The 17,783-nt window shown below is 43.6% G+C and overlaps 1 protein-coding gene and 1 non-coding gene across 12 annotated transcripts in view; both read left to right on the forward strand.

Annotated features, from left to right (window-relative positions):
* Positions 1-17,783, forward strand: part of Mia2 (MIA SH3 domain ER export factor 2) — a 95,426-nt gene that overhangs the window by 21,606 nt on the left and 56,037 nt on the right. For 7 of the 11 annotated variants that reach the window (XM_028885114.2, XM_037210561.1, XM_037210558.1 and 4 more), the window contains exons 5-9: positions 2,609-2,791; positions 2,902-3,002; positions 15,384-15,515; positions 16,960-16,981; positions 17,083-17,171. In XM_028885114.2, coding sequence (XP_028740947.1) covers positions 2,609-2,791; positions 2,902-3,002; positions 15,384-15,515; positions 16,960-16,981; positions 17,083-17,171 — 527 coding nt within the window. Of the gene's footprint in view, positions 1-2,608; positions 2,792-2,901; positions 3,003-6,736; positions 6,868-8,613; positions 8,742-15,383; positions 15,516-16,959; positions 16,982-17,082; positions 17,172-17,783 lie in introns of those variants that run through there. The other 4 variants (XM_028885115.2, XM_028885117.2, XM_037210564.1 and 1 more) reach the window with 2 other exon arrangements.
* Positions 13,416-13,539, forward strand: LOC114704068. The gene has a single exon (XR_003736227.1). It is a non-coding gene; the product is annotated as a small nucleolar RNA SNORA26 (small nucleolar RNA).

The raw sequence follows: 17,783 nt of genomic DNA on the forward strand, positions 1-17,783 counted from the left end.
ATATTTAGTTTGAAAGAGAAAGGCATTTGTGTGTACAAACTCATGGCAGCATAGATTTCACAGTTGCTATTTTTATATTTTTACAATATCTGTATCTTCCACGTAACAGAGCCAACAAAGAACTACAAAATGTCCTTGTGTTACCTCTGCTAATCTTTTTCTTGTTTGTTTCTCTGCGACAGGGTCTCATGTAGCTCAGGCTAGCTTTAAACTCACTAGCAGAGGCTAACCTTCGGCTCTTCATCCTTCTGCCTTTACCTCCCAAGTTTTGGCATTATAAGTGTGCACCATAATGCCTGGCTAAGACTATTTTTTTCTACTTCATTTGTGTTACACAACACCTTCCAGTATATGAGTCACTAACATAATGTACTCTAAAGACAAGACATACTAAGAGCTGCATGTGGCTGTGCATATCTATAACCCCAGCATTTGGAAGGCTGAGACAGGAGCACATCCTGTGTGAAACCGTTCTGGGCTGCAGAGTGAAACCCTGTTGCAATAAGTAAATACAAAAAGTATATAAGACATCCTGTTAGCTAAAAAGGATTCCTCTAGAGTATGTATTCCTCTAAAATTTTCAGTTCATATAAAGGATGGGTTTGATTGTGGGATTTTAAAAGCCTTTTTAAAAGTAATTTTTTTAAAGATTTATTTATTTATTTATTATGTATATAGAAGAGGGTGCCAGATCTCATTACAGATGGTTGTGAGCCACCATGTGGTTGCTGGGAATTGAACTCAGGACCTATGGAAGAACAGTCAGTGCTCTTAACCTCTGAGCCATCTCTCCAGCCCCAAGTAATTGTTTTTCTTAATATGCTCCCTTAACTATGTAGTATGGCATGGTATATATAATGGAATGGAACAGACATAGGATTAAAGGGACAACCAAGGATAGAGTTTGAACTTAACAAATCCCCAAAAGAACATAAAGGACAACAATGTATGACATTTGATTAGCACCTTATCATTTCCAAATTTCTTCCTAAAAGCCTAGGGATGCTGGCCCTTTTCTGCATAAACGTTTGATCCCCAGGACTCACATGGTACGTTGAGTCCTGCAAAAGGCCTCTGACCTCCACACACATGCTGTGGCACACGTGCATACACACACACATGCTCAAGCGATAGTTTTTATATTTAATAGTGCATATTATTACACACACATGATCTAGTGGGCTCAGTTTTGGAACTTGGAAATCCATTACTGTAAGTTCTAGCATGGCTTTTTTGCTGTAGTAACTATTTTGCTCTATTTATTACGTAGGTTTAGCTACCAATATTAAGTATCCTGTAAATTTTTCTCATTCTGACTCCCTGGTTATCTAACAGATAAAGTAAGCAAAACTTGTTTCATTGAATGACGTCTACATTGTATATCTTTCTGGATACATGTTTCTAACAGGAATGAAATATTTTTATTTTTATTGTTTTTTGAAACAGGGTTTCTCTGTGTAGTCCTGACTGGCCTGGAACTTGCTCTGTAAACCAGAGTGGCCTCCAACTCAGAGATTCACCTGCCTCTGCCTCCAGCGATCGAAGGCATGTACCACTATGCCAGGCAGAAATCTTTTTTTTTTTAAATTAACTTTATTATTTATTTATGTGAGTGTTTTGCTTGTAGGTGTGTTTGTGCACCACCAGAAGCCAGCATGGGACCCCTGGACTTGGAGTTACACATGGTTGCAAGCTACTATGTGGGTGCTGGGGATTGAACCTGGGTCCTCTGCAAATGCAGCCAATGTTCTTAACCACTGAGCCGTCTCCTCAGCCCCAGGAATGAAATCTTTAAAAAAAATTACTTTAAAAATATTTATTTTTAATTATGTGTATGTGTGTCTGTATGTGTCATGGTGTATGTGTGACAATCTGGACAAACTGTAGGAGTTAGTTCTCTCTTTTTTTAAATAAACTTGCTCATTTGTACTTTATGCTCATTGGTGTTTTGCCTGCATGTATATCTGTGTGAGAGTGTCAGATCCCCTGGAACAGGAAAGCTGTGAACAGACAGGTGGGTGCTGGGAATTGAACCCAGGTTCTTTAGTAGGACCGCAAGGCTCTTAACCTCGGAGCCATCTCTCAGGCCCTAAGTTGGTTCTCTTCTTTCACCATGTGTGTCCTGCTTCGCAGCAAGTACCTTTACCCACTGAGCCTTCTTGGTCAGTCCAAGAAATGAAATCTTTTTTTTTTTTGGAGGGGGGGTGTTTTTCTCTGTGTAGTCATGGCTGTCCTGGAGCTCTCTCCGTAAACCAGGCTGGCCTCGAACTCACAGAGCTCCACCTATCTTTGTCTCACGAGTGCTGGGATAAATTATTATTCTTAATCATGAACTTATACAGCAGAAAAAAGTTGCTGGTGTTCATTAGTCCCCCCCCCCCTTTTTTTAAGCCTGGATCTTGCTAGGTCACACTTAAGCTAACAGTTTGTGTTCATTTGTCACACTTCTTTAAGAACCTGTACAGGCCACACTAATGTTCGGTGCGTTTTCTCAGATGAAGTGTCATACTGGCCATCTTGTTTCAAACAGTAACTTTCCAGAAAATAAAAGGAAGCCAGCCACGAAGTAAGTATTTTAGCAAAGACATTTCTCTTCATGTGTTTGCAGATACGGCCTCTGAAATAGAGTTACCTGTGAGAGTCCCTGAAGGAATCCATTTCAAAACCTCATCTTTGAAAGGGAATGAGGAAGATGCAGAGTCATGGGCAGCCTCTGAAGGGCCTGCTGTGGCAGAAACCGACAGGTCTGTGGGAGGGGCCCTGCTCGGTAGTCAGCTGGTCTCTCAAAAAGGTAAGAAATGGTTATCTGTTCCAGTTCATCAGCTGAAGAAGAAATTAGATCCAGAAATTATATATCAAGTGGTGATATGTTGTTGTTGTTGTTTTTTTCTAAAACAACAGAGCAAGATGCAGAGTTTCAGATTCTGAAGTATTTCTTTCAAATCGATGTCTACGGCTTCATGAATTCTGCTTTTTCACCATCTGAAATTTTTATAGAAAGGGTGAGTCAAATTTGAAATTTTAATTTATATTTCTTTAGTGTTTTGTGTGTGTGTGTGTGTGTGTGTGTGCACGCGCGCGCACGCACACCATGATACACATGTGGAGGTCAGAGGACAGTTTAGGGGAGTCTGTTCTCTCTTTCCACCATGCGGGTCTTGGGGATCAAACCCATTAGTCTTGGCAGCAAGCGCCTTTACCAGATGAGCCATCTCACCCACCCCATGGATTTTTAAATCTTTTGCTATATATATATATATATATATATATATATATATATATATATATATTTTACCCAATATAGGAATGACTTATAGGCTCTTCCCTTTACCTGCCTCACAGTGCTTCCCTTTCCATGAAATCTTATGTGTGAGTTCTCCTTAGAGAAAGGTTCTGTTAATAAATGTTGTTAGGAGTATTTTTTTTTTTCCTGACGCAAGGTTTCTCTGTGTATCCCTGGCTGTCTTGGAGCTCAATCTACCGACCAGGCTGCCTCTGAACTCAGAGATCTGCCTGCTTCTGCCTCGTGAGTGCTGGGATTAAAGGCACGCGCCACCACCGCCCAGCAGGAATTTTTTTTTTTTTAAAAAAAAGATTGTGAATAATGATTTTCTGCCTTTTTTTTTTTTTTGGTAAAATTATACTAACTGAGTCAATTAGAAATAGTATGAGTTAAAGAGTCTTGAGCAACTTGTTAGTACCAAATGACAGTTATGATCTTGAAGAGGTATAATAGGAATATAAAACCAACCGGTACTGTAATACTTAACTACTGTAGCAAAAATTCCAAATTCTGTTCACATTCTCACTTGTTGCTAACCTGATTATCAGCAAGATGTGGTATCCTACATCTGCAAGAGCGCAGCATTTGAGAAGCAGAGGCAAGAGGATTGTGAGCTGGAGTTCAGCTTAGGCTACAAAGTGAAACCCCATCTCAAAAAGGGGACAGGGCCCTGGAGGGACGGCTCAGTGGTTAAGAGCGCTTGCTGCTCTTGCAGAGGACCAGGGTTCGGTTCCTGGCACCCACATGTCAGGTTACAACCATCTCTAACTCCAGTTGCGGAGTACCTCTCACCCTCTTCTGGACACCAGGGCACTAGGCACACACATGTTGCACATACATACATGCAGGCAAAATGCTCAGACACATAAAATAAAGATAAATGCATCTTTAAAAACTTATTACTAAATGAGATATAGCCTTGCAACAGGGCCTCACTTTAGTACTTAGCACAAAAGAAATCTTCTGCATCTGGGTGGTGGTGGTGCATGCCTTTAATCCCAGCACTTGGCAGGCAGAGGTGGGTGGATCTCTGAGATCAAGGCCAGCCTGGTTTACAGAGTGAGTTCCAGGACAGCCAGGTGTTGTTGGGATTTTTTGTTCTTTTTTGGGGACCTGCCAGCCAACTCCCAAATAAATTCATACATGGAGGCTTATTTTTAATTATGAATTCCCTGCCTTAGCTTGGCTTAGTTTCTTGCCGGCTTTCCTTAACTTATTCTGTCTACCTTTTGCCTCTAGGCTTTTCCCATTCTCTTACTTCTGTAAATCTTACTCTTTCTCCGTGGCTTGCTGTGTAGCTGGATGGCTGGCCCCTGGGGTCCTCCTCCTTTTCTGGCTCCTAGATCTCAGATCTCAGGTCCCTCCTCCCAGCTCTCTCTGCCTGCCAGCTCCGCCTATCCTTTCTCCTGCCTTGCTATTGGCCAGTTCTTTATTAGACCATCAGGTGTTTTACTCAGGCACAGTAACACAGCTTCACAGAGCTAAACAAATGCAACATAAGCAAAAGTAACACACCTTAAAATAATCTTCTACTGCAGCCAGGGCTCCATAGAGAATACCAAACAAAAAGAATATCCTCCACTAAAAATTATACCAGAGAAATTAAGAAGTTGCAAAAATAATTTACCAGTTAGAACATGATATTTGAGTCTCTATAAAATATTTATTTAATGAAACCCACTAAGTATGCTTATTTTTGAGGGCTTAGTAAATATAGTCAAATAGATTTTCCTTAGCTGTCTTAGTTGAAATTCCTTAGACATGAAGATATTGAATTTAAGTTTATTTTAATTATCTTGTGGTCTTGGAAAGTTACATCTTTGCAGAAGGCATCTTAGTATTACACCTTCAGTGTTAGAGGCTGAGACTAGCTAACAGGCTCCTGTGAGGTAGACTTTTACATTTTTTTTTTTTTTAAATCATTGTCGGTGTGTGGAGGTGGTGGCACACGCCATTAATCCCAGCACTCTAGAGGCAGAGGCAGGTAGATCTCTGAGAGTCTGAGGCCAGCCTGGTGTACAAAGGGAGTTCCAGGGTAGCCAGAGCTGTTATACAGAGAAACTCTATCTCAAAAAAAAAAAAAAAAAAAAAAAACAAAAAACAAAAAACAAAAACAAAAAAAAAAACAACAACAAAAAAAACCCCAAAAAACAAAATCACTGTGGGCTGGTGATGCAGCTCTGTGGAGGAGAGAACTTATTGAAAACTGTAACAAAAAACAAACAAAAATACACACACACACACACAACACACACACACACATACACAGTCAATTGTCAATATTTAAAACATGAGTTCATTTACCAATTCCGGATTCTCTCGAACAGCTACAAGATTGCAGTAGAAAAGTCTCTAGTCTGGCAACCAGAGGCTCAGGCTGCTACCGCTGACGAATGCAGACGTGTAACTGTACAGTTGCTTGCCTGTATTCCAACTGCTTGGCTTCTCTGGGGCCCGCAGCCCACAATCATTGGATTAGATGTTCTGAAGAGTCTCTAACAGACCTGAGCCTAGCAATCTGGCACAGCTTTGAGGCACCCATAACGCTGATCTGAAAAGCTCCTGCAAACAAAAAACTGGAGCAATTTCCCGGTTAATTTCGAATGAAATTTTTCTTGCCTAGTTGAGGCGACTGTTTCAATTAATCAGTATTTCAGGTAGATTATGTGTAGGCGTACCTTCCTTGTATCACTCAAGTAATAGCAGTCAACACAACTTTTTATCAGCTTTATCCTATGGCTGAGGAACCTCTTGACGTTCTAACATCCATCTACTCCCTAGAATACTTCATTTACAGGTGTCGTAAACCAGGAAATGCCCACTCCTGTTGAACAGGAAGCTCCAGGTTCGATATATCCCGAGAACAACTCTTACATCACAGATACAGAGAAGAGCAATGTGGCACACCGGTGCTGATTTCCTTTCAAAAGAGGAGTGCTTCTCTGTGTGTCACTGAACGAAGTGGGAGTAGCTCGAAGTGGGAGTAGCTCGTCCTTACAGCTTTGACATAGGGCCGTCCTGAGGGTCTAGGCTGTGGACTAGGTTTTCCAGTTAGCGATGTCTAGGGTCAGTGGGTGCTTTCTCGTAGCTGTTATGAGCACTATAACATTTGCTGTCCGTTTCCTTGAAAGCAGGTCCTTTATAAGATAATAAAATCTCATGTCCACTTATGGAGAACCTTCTTTGAATATCTGTCATCTGGTAGAAATTATGTATTCTATGTGAGTAGACTATAGGATAAAATCTTTAGTGTTTCAGTTTTCAGTTGTGGATTTTAATGTGTGATATGTATAATATTTACGAAAATACCTATATATAGGCATAAATATGTGTGCACACATATATTTCCTAAGTTATGAGGTCCATGAAAGTGGATTATGGGTTGGTAGTCGCAGCTCCACCTACAGCACCCCTTTGTCTCAGTGTCAAAACAGGATCACACTCTGTGTGGAAACACGAGTCCAGGTATTAAAATCTGGAATCTTTCTCAAGGATATGAAGTGTTCAGGAGAGCTTTACTTGTATGTTAGGGTATTTTAACATGAACTCCCTAAGACATGGAACAGGAAGGTCTGGGTGAAGAGGTAAGTGTCTCCGTGACTGTAATAAGTGTCTCCGTGACTGTAATGCATTCAGAAAGTTAGATTAAGAATTTTGTACTGACTGTTAAGTTTACTATTTTTTGCTATGGAGAAATTTTTGCTATAGGTATGCTTGGGTTTTTTTGCTTTCTAAAATTTCACTTGTCTCATTTCTGCTTTTAGCATGTGGGATGGTAACTGTTGCAGATTGGAAAGAGGCACAGATGAACACAGGGGAGATCGGTCGAGCAAAGCAAATTTTTTTCTTTCCTATTTACAAATCCTAATATCCCAATAAGATTCTGGAGCCCATTAAAGGTGGGCTCTGACTCACTGAAGAATTTTCATTTGAGTAATGCAGTGTTTAAATCAAAGCTTAAGCATCTTTGAAATTCTAAAGATAAAATGTCAAGCACAGTTCTGACGTTAATATTCACCTAAGTTAGTTTCAACACAGTCTAACGCGTAGGAAAGTTGTGCACTACCTTAAAACTGGAGTATTGAGCAACTTGGGCTGTCTCCGATAGCAGCAGTTTCTGAAACTCCCTAGGGTGATGTGGCAAAGAACAGTTCGAGTTTCGACAAAGTAGGCCTCAGTTTGGTCTTAAGTCGCTGGCTGTAAAGGAACCGTGGGTGTTTGTGATTTTGAGTGTGAGTGCTTGTGGCATGAAAGTGATGTTTTCACTCGAAGATTTTATTACAGGGATTTACAAAGGGTTTATGATTTTGTTTATTAAGTTCTCTTGGGCGGCTGCTCCTTTCCGAATTGCTCCACGGAAGACGCGTCCGTTTGGACAAGACGAGGGTGTTGGGAAAGAAGACATACATTAGAGACAGGTTATCTTTTAAACCGTATGTTTAAAATCGTCTCTCCCAGCCCTTCATGCAACGGCTCCAAAAATAGAGCCCTAAATTTAGAGGGCAAGCGGCTACATTTAGTTCTTTTTCTCAGTGGGCGCCTCGCGCTGGGCAGACGTCCACGCGGGCTTGATTTAGGTAACCTAGGCGCTCAATGGAGTTTAAAGCTGGGGTGCGTGGCTAGGGGCGGCCAGGTGGACTCAGGTGAGCGATCCCCGAACGCTGGGCGGAGGAGGACCGAAGCGTGCGTGCACCGGAGGGGGGTTCAACTGACCAGTGCACACCGTTGACCCGGCCGCCTTCGCGTCCAGAGTTCGAAGTTCTGACGCGGCAGGCAGGCAGGGCGCGCGGGTGAATGATGGCCGAGGCCGACCTCTCCGTGCTCCAAGGGGGGTCGCCGGGGATACAAACGGCAGTGCGGGGTTCGGCCTCGGGGAGAGGACGCGGACGCGCCGAGCTCTCGGACGCGGGGCCTCGTCCTTCTTTCTTTCTTGTTTAGTTTTAAATGCTTGACTTGGTTTAGGCTCTTTTTTAATTTAAATAAGTTTTTCCTTTTCTATGCCAACCCCTGTCCCCACTCCCTCTCCTCCCCCGGCTCTATCCCGCTCTCCCTACTCCCCCCACTCTTCATAGCGCCTCCCTGGGCATTACCCCCGCAGCCTCGCGGCTCCAGCTCCCTGTGCTCCAGCTCCCCGTGCTCCAGCTCCCCGTGCTCCCGCTCCCCGTGCTCCGGGGCTGAAGGCCAGGCCGAGGCTCGTGGGCCCTTTAAGCGCAGCAGAGGGGGCGTCTCCGCCTCGCCGGCGAGACCAAGGCCGGGGGTATAGGCGGGCTCCCCCCGCAGGGCCGCAGTGGTGCGCGCCGCCTGCCGGCGCCTTCGCCTTCCCTGCGCTCCCCCGACCGCGCCGGCCCTGCTGCTGGCCGGCGGGCCGGCTGCGAGGCCTCCGCCCGTGGGCGCGGCGATGGCGTGGCCCGGGGCCGCCGCGACTTGCGTGCGGTGGGTTCTGGAGCAGCTGCGCGGGGTGAGTCCTGGGCCCGGGAGCCGCGGGCCCGGCGGGGCCGAGTGGCTGCGGCGGGGAAACCTGGAGCTTCGTCGGCCTGTGCTCGACCGCGGCGAGCCGTGGGGGGGAAGGAGGGGGCCCGGGGACCCGGAAGGCAACGTGGAAGTCCCGGAGGGGCCCGGATCGTTCCCTACTTCCGAGTCAGATTTGCCTGAACGTTTATTTATTTTGAACGGGGGTCAGTTACACGTGGTGCTTCTGACTGCCGGAAACTGGAGTTTCTTGCTGATGAAACTTCTTGGCTTAAGAGGATGCCTAAGCTGGGGCCAGAGCTGAGATTTTAATTCTGCATTATTTTTCCCCAATAAAGAGTGCCCTTTTGAGATGCTTTAACGGTAGTTTCCTCCCTCCTTTTTGTATTGTAGTAACAACACAAAAGGCATTCTTGTAAACTCTAGAGATAGTGAAGGATCAGGATCCAAAGTGTGTGTGTGTGTGTGTGTGTGTACACACACACACACACACACACACACACACACACACACACACACGTAATCAGGTGGCAGAGGTTTTGCTCCTTAAGTGTTTGTAGATGGTTTTGTTGTTGCTGTTGACATGTTTAGGGACACACACACACACACACATACACACAGTTTTTGGAAACTGCATTGCATTTTTAAAAAGACCATTTAAACGTTGCGGCTGTTGGATGAACCAGTTCTGATTATCTTCTTGTTCTGTGAATTTAAAGTAGTGTTGTCATGCTCATGGTTCGTTTATCCAACCGTAGTGTAGTGAGTGTACCCGCTCGTGAGTGAAAAAGCTCTGTGGAGGTTCTCAATGAACTTCAGAGTTTTGGTTGTCTTTGAAGGGAGAGAACCCACAAACTTAATTCACAGTAGAAGCCTATTGCTTATTGGAGCACACATGCAGAACAAAGGGAGGGAGAGACTGTCTTTTCTTGGGTTGTTGGGGAAGTCTTGAGAGGCCGAGCAAATAGCTGAAGCAGATGAGATGTGAAAACACAGCGTGGACAGGAGCTCTGCTGCCCAGGGCATAATAAAGTGAGCCAAGGGTGTGATGTGAAAAAATGCCCGCCGTAGACAACTGGGTCCCAAGGACTGCTGCAGGGTGCAAAAGTCAATATATATATATATATATATATATATATATATATATATATATATATATATATTTACCTGATAGTGTGTAGTTCAGGCGACAGGGGACAAAAAGCAGGCAGGAGAAACGACAGTGGTAAGGATACAGAAGTTGGTCCTGAATGGGGCAAATAGGAAGGTAGAGCTAAAATGGGTATGACTTTCCTGATTAGCTGTGGAGAGGGGTGGGATGTGGGAAGAATCTAGAACAGTCATAAGTTTCTGGCTGTGTCTGCTAAGTTACTGAGATGCAAATTGTAGATGAGAGGTAATTCCAAAACACACACGTCTCCCTTAAAATCAAGCATTAGGGCCCCGGGTGGTGGTGGTGGTGGTGGTGGTGGTGGTGGTTGGCTCAGTGGGTAAAGCACATGCGTGATCTGGAGTTGGAGCTCTCACACGAAGTGTAAACGCAAATGCCTACATGCGTACATGCGTACATTCGAGGCTTGCAGTGCCCTTCAGCTCTGGCACTGGGTGGAGGTGTGTGTGTAGGGGAATCCCAGGCTCACTGGTCACCAGCTTCGCAGAGAATGAGTGAGCTCTAGATTCAGCGAGAGACATTGTCTCAGAAAAATTCAGGTGGAGAAGGAAGACATCCATCTTCAGGTCAACCTCTGGCTTTTCTGGGCATGCTCCTGCAGCAGACGCAACACTCGCACACACCTAACTGTTAGCAACCCTTGGTTTTGATAAGGTTGATAATGAGGGACATGGAGAGATTTTGCAGACTTTTCAGAGTTTTTTGTGGTTCGGTGGGCTATGTGGGTGTGTTTGTTGCTGGTCTTAGGGGAACAGTCCTCCTCTTCACCTTCCGGATGGTGTTAGCTGTGGGTTTTGTAATATCGGTGCTGTTTGTCAGATTGAGAAATCTAATCCTAGTTTGCTGAGTCTCTTGATTATTAGAGGGTGTTTGGTTCTGTTAAATATTTTCTTAGTATCTGCTGAGATGTCTTTTTTTTCCCTTACTTCTTTTACTGTGGTATTGATTTTTATTAGCTTAAAAATTACATTCATGTGTGTGTGTGTGTGTGTGTGTGTGTGTGTGTGTTGCATTGAGATCCAAGGACCCAGAAGTCCTTCTGCCATGTGGGTTCTGGGGTTCACACTCAGGTCTTCAGGCTTGGTGGCAAAGTTCTTACCTGCTGAGCCATCTTCCTGGCCCAATAGCTTTTTAAAAAAGGCCTTTAGAACTATAAATTTCCCCTTTATGCACTGAATTAGCTGCATTCTATAAGTTTTGTTGTGTTGCATTTTTTTTTTTCAATTTATCTGGAAGTATTTTTATTTGAAAAAAAAACACTAGTTTATGTGCATGGGTATTTTGATCCTGCATGTGTCTATGCACCACATGTTTGCAGTGCCTGAAGATGCCAGAGGAGGGTGTCAGATTCCCTGGACTGGAATTATAGACCATGTGGGTGCTGGGAATTGAACTCGGGTCCTCTGGAAGAACAATTAGTACTCCCAACTGCTGGTGTATCTCACCAGCCCCTGGAAATATTTTCTTCTTTTCCAAGACAGGATTTCTCTGTGTAGCTTTGCACCTTTCCTGGAACTCGCTCTGTAGACCAGCCTGGCCTTGAACTCACGAAGATCCACCTGGCTCTGCCTCCAGAGTGCTGGGATTAAAGGCGTGCACCACCACCGCCTGGCTGGAAGTATTTTCTGATTTCTCTAGTTGGACTGGAGGCGTGGTTCAGTGGGTAAGACAGGCCTGGTGACCTGAGTTCAGATCCCCAGAACCCACATTCACGTTGGACATAGCGTAGGCATCTGTGGTCCTAGTTGATCCCTCCCGTTAGTTGGAGGGGGAGGCAGAGGCTCCAGACGCTTATGGGCCAGCTAGCCTGGTAAACGTGAATGAGAGGAGACCCAGTTTCAAAAAAAGTAGAAGGGACGAACTGAAAACCTGAAGTTGTCTTCTGACTTCATATGCACCCACGGAATTAATGTGCCTAGACTCACAGTAATTTCCCTCATTACCTAATTTTTCACTGATCTGTGGTTATTTAGTAGTTTATCATTAATTTCCACATTTGTAAAATTTCCAGATATCCTTTTTTTTTTTTTGGTTTTTCGAGACAGGGTTTCTCTGTGTAGCTTTGCGCCTTTCCTGGAACTCACTTGGTAGCCCAGGCTGGCCTCGAACTCACAGAGATCCACCTGGCTCTGCCTCCCGAGTGCTGGGATTAAAGGCGTGCGCCACCACCGCCCGGCGATTTCCTTTTTTTTTTTTTTAAAAAAAATCATTTAAAAGCGATTTATTTTATGTGTGTTTAGTATTTTGCCTGCATGTATGTTTGAATGCTGTGTGTGTGTCTGGTGCTGGTGAAGGTCGGAGGAGGGGTCAGATCCCCTGGAACTGGAGTCGTGGATAGTGAAGAGCCACCATGTGGATGGATTCTGGGAACCAGACCTCGGTCATCTACAAGAAAGACAAACGCTCTTACCTGCTGGGCTGTCTCACCAGCCCTTCCTGTTTTTGATGGCTAATTTTAACCACTGTAATCAGAGAACATGCTTCTCAAGATTGAATTTTTTAAATGAATTTTTATTATTTTAAATTATGTGTCTGTGTGTATATGTCTGTGTCTCTGTGTGTGTCTGTGCATGTGGGTCCAGGTGCCTGAGGAGGCCAGAAGAGGGCATCAGATCGCCTAGAGCTGGAGTCATGGGCAGGCAGTTTGGGACTGCCTGATGTGGATTCTGGGAACTGAACTCTGGTCCCCTGCAAGAAAAGTGACTGTGCTTAGCTGCTGAACCATTTTTCTGGGATGGCCCTGTGATCTGATTATTTCAAAAAACATAGTGAGGTTTATTTTAGCTTGATGTGTGGCGTTGTTCTGAAGACTCTTCCGTGTGCATTTGAGAATGTGTTCTCTGCTGCTGTCATGTATTATTTTGTTAGTATGTTAGCTCTGGCTGGTTTGTAGTGTTGTTTCAGTTTTCTCTTCTCATGCTGACTCATTGAAAGTGAGATCTTGAAATCCCTAACAACTATGGATGAATTGTCTGTTTTCCCTTTACTTATCAGATTTACTTCATTGTGTGGTTCTCTTGTTAGGTAAAATAGTCTACATCTTAAAGACTGACCTAGCCTTTGCCACCACATGTCTTTGTTTCTAGTAACAGTTTTTGTCTGAAAGTTTTTTTTTTTTAAAATCTGATATCAGAGTAGTCAGTCCACTTGTTTTTATGATCAGTTAGTATCTGGGGCCTGGTGACAAAATAGAATAATCCACGGAGGGAGGGGGTGGGCCCAGGGAGAGGTAAAACATGCAGTCCACTGGAAGCCTTAAGCTGTGTGGTGTGGAAGCACCTCAGGAGGAGGAATGGAGAGGCCTTGATTATATACTCATGGTCTTTGGGGCTGAGATGATGGAAATAGTGGCCTTTTATTAAATTCTGTCCTTGTGATCCTGGAGGCAAATCCTTGTTACTGCTTAATAGTATGGTATCCTGTTTTTGTGTATTGGACCCAGGTGAAGAAAGGAGAGACAGAATCAGGATAAAAGGTTTTTCACCCTTTCCTGTGCTCTTTTAAGGTTGGTGCTGTACCTTAAGAGGCTCACACAGAAGGGTAAAGGAACTCTTCATCAAACCCAGAGAAGAGCTGTGCACCTCCTCCTCTTTGGATCCTGTCTGGAGTCACAGATGTACAAAGGAAAATAAAGATACAAGGATTTGTAACAAAAAAAGAGCCTAATATTGGGTGTATTTGATAGAAGTTAATAAGTGATAGATAGCAGCTTGGAAGGAGTCCTTGTAGACATAAGAGCTAAAAACAGAGAGTAACTATTGAAGCATTTGTTTGTTGGTGTTGATTTTGTCAGACCCCGGAGTGGGAAGATTGCGGGTGAAAGAGGTTCTAGAGGGTCTGTGTCGGTGCCTGGAAAGAATCAAGCTTTCTTAGGGTTGTTTTTTCCTTGTGATCAAACTGTATTATTTTAACTCAAGATAAGAGATAGAAGGGAAAGATTTAAATCTTAAATTCAAAGCTCTATCAGTTGCTTTCTGATAGACCTGACCCCACCAACAAACTGCACGCCTGTGTTTTTCCTCTGCAGGGAAATTTTTTGTCAAACCCAATGCATATAAATAAAACATGAACTTGAAGTTGGGGAAAAGCACCCAACTCAGGTCATTAATAGTCTTTTGTAGTTGGTATTTTTTTACTCTTTGGGGGCCTGCCACCAAATAAATACACGGAGACTTATTCTTTTTTTTGGGGGGGGGGGAGAGGGTTTCTCTGTGTAGTTTTGGTGCCTGTCCTAGATCTCACTGGCCTTGAACTCACAGAGATCCACCTGGCTCTGCCTCCCAGTGCTGGGATTAAAAGCGCGCACCACTGACCCCCCCCCCCCCCCCCCCCCCCCCCCCCCCCCCGGAGATTTATTCTTACTTATGAATGTCTGGCCTTAGCTTGACTTGTTTCTAGGCAGCTTTCTAACTTAAATTATCCCATTTCTCTTTAGCTATGTTTTGCCTCTGGGCTTTTTACCTTTCTCTAGTCTACATATCTTTGTTTCCTTCTTAGTCGTCTGTGGCTGGCCCCTGGTGTCCTCCTCTCCTCCTTTTCATGATCACGCTTATTTCTCCTATTTATTCTCACTGCCTGCCAGCCCCTCCTATCCTTTCTCCTGCCTAGTTATTGGCTGTTCAGTTCTTTATTAGACCATCAGGTATTTCAGGCAGGCAAAGCAACACGGCTTCACAGAGTTAAACAAATGCCACATAAAAGAATGCAGCATGGGGCTGGAGAGATGGCTCAGGGGTTAAGAGCACTGGCTGCTCTTCCAGAGGACCCGGGTTCAATTCCCAGAACCCACGTCAGGCAGATCACAGGAGATCTGACTCTTCTGGTTCCCACAGACACCTGCACATGTTCACACACACATAATTAAAAATAAAATTTAAAAAAAGAAAAAAAAAAGCATGCAACACATCTTTGTCTCATTAAGCAAATATTGCATAGCATTGATGAATGTAACACATCTTAAACTAAGAGTCTCCAACATTCTTTTCTTGACACTCTGTCCTTATCCCTGAACCCTCCTGGAGTTAAGCTCTGAGAAAACGCCTCATAACTGCTGTGGCGCAACACCAGGCGGTGGTGGTGCACGCCTTTAATCCCAGCACTTGGGAGGCAAGAGGCAGGTGGATCTCTGTGAGTTCGAGGCCAGCCTGGTCTACAGAGCGAGATCCAGGAAAGGCACAAAGCTACACAGAGAAACCCTGTCTTGAAAAACCAAAAAAAAGAAAAAAAGAAAAAAAGAAAAAAAAAAAGAAAAGAAAACCATTGTGTTTCACCATACTGCTGCTCTTCATCACTCAGCAAGAGTGATTGTGAGTTGCCGGAAAACGAGGTTGGAGGCTTTCAGCTTTGTGTCATATGGTAGCCCATTTTGTAGTGGTAGAGTTGACCACAGCCTCCTGTACCTCTTTATAGTAGCACTGTGGAAGGTGCATGTTTATAGGCGGCACTTGCTTTGTCTTGAAGGTCGTGGCAGCATTGCCTGAAGACATGAGAGCAGGCTTTGAGTCCAGCGGTTTTTCATTGGAATTGGCGATCTGTGTGCTCACCCTCGGATTGCTTACTGTGCTCCTGTTTGTGTGGAGAGGCTTCCGATCAGTAAGTAACCACAGCATACTGAATGGTCATTCTGGGGTTTGTTTTTTAATTTATTTCATTTTTAATTAATTAATCTAATCTATTTTATTTTATATGTATGACTGTTTTGCCTGCGTGTATGTGTGTGTATCACATGTGTTCTTGGTACACATGGAAGTGAGAAGAGAGCATTGGATCCCCTGGTACTGGAGTTACTGATGATTGTGAGCTACCATGTGGGTGATGGGAATTGAACCCTGGTCCTCTATAAGAGTAACAAGTGCTCTTAACCACCGAGCCACCTCTCCAACCCTTATTCTGTCTTTAGACTGAACAACTAATTGGAGAAACTTACTTGTTATTTTAGGGAAATAAGTTAGGTCATAGCGTTCTGGGTTACTCATAGTAATATGTAGTTATTAGAAACTGAGTATAGATCTAGAGAAATGTTTTTGTGTGTAAGGACTTTTTAAAGGATTTTCTTTGTGGGGTACTATACACGAGGACAAAAGCCCCACCCTTCTTTCTTACTTTTTTTTGGGGGGGGTATCTGTATTTATTTTTCACAGTATGAAAAGCCAGCAAGGTGCATCTACCTACCAACCTAGAATAAAACCACTGCTGCCATTTATATTCGGTTAATAACCCCTGACTTTACCCCCCCTGGCTTGCTGTGTAGAGGTGCCCCTGTCCTGGGTACTACATTGCTTATTCCTGTACTTAAGTTTTTTTTGGAGGGAGGGATAATATACCTTTTTCTTTCTCAGACTTCTTTTTAGATGTTGGCCCTTGTGCTTCTGACTTCATTTCTAATTTCTTCATGGTTTGCCGGTTCCCCCCGAAGGAGCCCTCCACCTGGTGTTGCCCTCCCTTCTCTCCTGTTTACACACATGCCATTATATCTTGTCTTTTCAATTTTTCTCTTCCAATTTTCTCTCTCTGTATTTCCTAGGTGGTATGAGTCTTTGTTTGTTTGTTTTCCCTGATCATTGACCCTAGCCCACTGCTCTCATGGCGGGTTTATCCCTCCTTCACTGAGAGCTGAATCGTAAAGAGGAAAAAGGCTAATGAGTTTTTAAGAGTCAGTCCAGGTCCAGAGCCCCATAATATTTTGTAGACTTTTATTTAGGCTATTAACAGTAGGAGACTTAAAAATAGGGGCTCCTTAAAATACTTTGTCTTAGGGCCAAATACTTGTGTGGGAAACCTGGGTTTAAGTGGACTAAAACAGGTGTCTTTAGAATGAAGCTGTTTCTGAGCCTTTAATACGATAACACACAATGTGAGTCTTCAGTGGGAGACCTTACTATGTAGCATTGTCTCATTGGAAATAGAATGCTTTTGGGTAATTCATTCAATGTAAGGTGGTAAGAAAGTTGTTATTTTAAAGTTGGGAGTAGAAGTCATATAGATTGACTTGAAGGTATATTTGTTTTAATGTAATTTTGTTAAAAATTTGTTTCAGATTCGAAGCCGATTTTATGTAGGTAAGTTGTTTTTTTTTTTTTCTATTTTAGATCTCGTGGTTGTATATAATTTAAAAACTTAGCACAGTTTAGTCGTAATAATCTTTCTTTTGCTTTCTCAGGAAGAGAAAAAAAATTGGCTCTTGAGCTTTCTGCGCAAATTGAAGAAAAATGTAAACTACTTGAAAAAGTTAGCCTTGCTCAAAAGGAGGTAAGACATGTTTGAAAATAACGTCAGGGTCGAGTGTGGGACTTAACGGGTTCTCCGTGGGAGCTTTGTTTCAGAGCAGAGTGCCTTTGCTCCCCCCCTTCATCACTTAGCATTCTCCTAGCAGCCACCCTGGTGCTGTGTGGTGCTTCTCTCCCTGCTGAACGAACGAGGTGGGGCGCCTTGATCGGCTTACTGCTCATCTAGATACTCTTTTTTGTGAAATTGCCTTTTTAAGTCTTTTTCACTTTAAAAAATTACTTTATTATTATTGTGTGTGTCTATATGTGTCTGTGAATGTGCGCATGTCCCAAGGCACTTGTGTGGTGAAAGTAGGACGTGGAGGAGTCAGTTCTCTCCTTTCTCATACTGGTCCTAGGACTTGAAGTCAGGTTGTCAGTCTTGGAGCAAGCTCCTTAACTACCGAGCCCTTTTGCTGGCCCATTTCCACCCTTTTAAAGGCACTCACAATCTTTTCCCCCCGTATGTCATGTAGAAACAGGGCTTTTGTTTTTAATGTTTTATATCTTATATATAAGGGTTTTGTCAGATGTAGGGATTGCAGATATCTTCTACCCTGTGGCTTCTATTTCTGATTTGTTTGGTGTCTTAGAA

The sequence above is a fragment of the Peromyscus leucopus genome, chromosome 14 (genome assembly GCF_004664715.2).
Source record: "Peromyscus leucopus breed LL Stock chromosome 14, UCI_PerLeu_2.1, whole genome shotgun sequence".
Lineage (NCBI taxonomy): Eukaryota > Metazoa > Chordata > Mammalia > Rodentia > Cricetidae > Peromyscus > Peromyscus leucopus.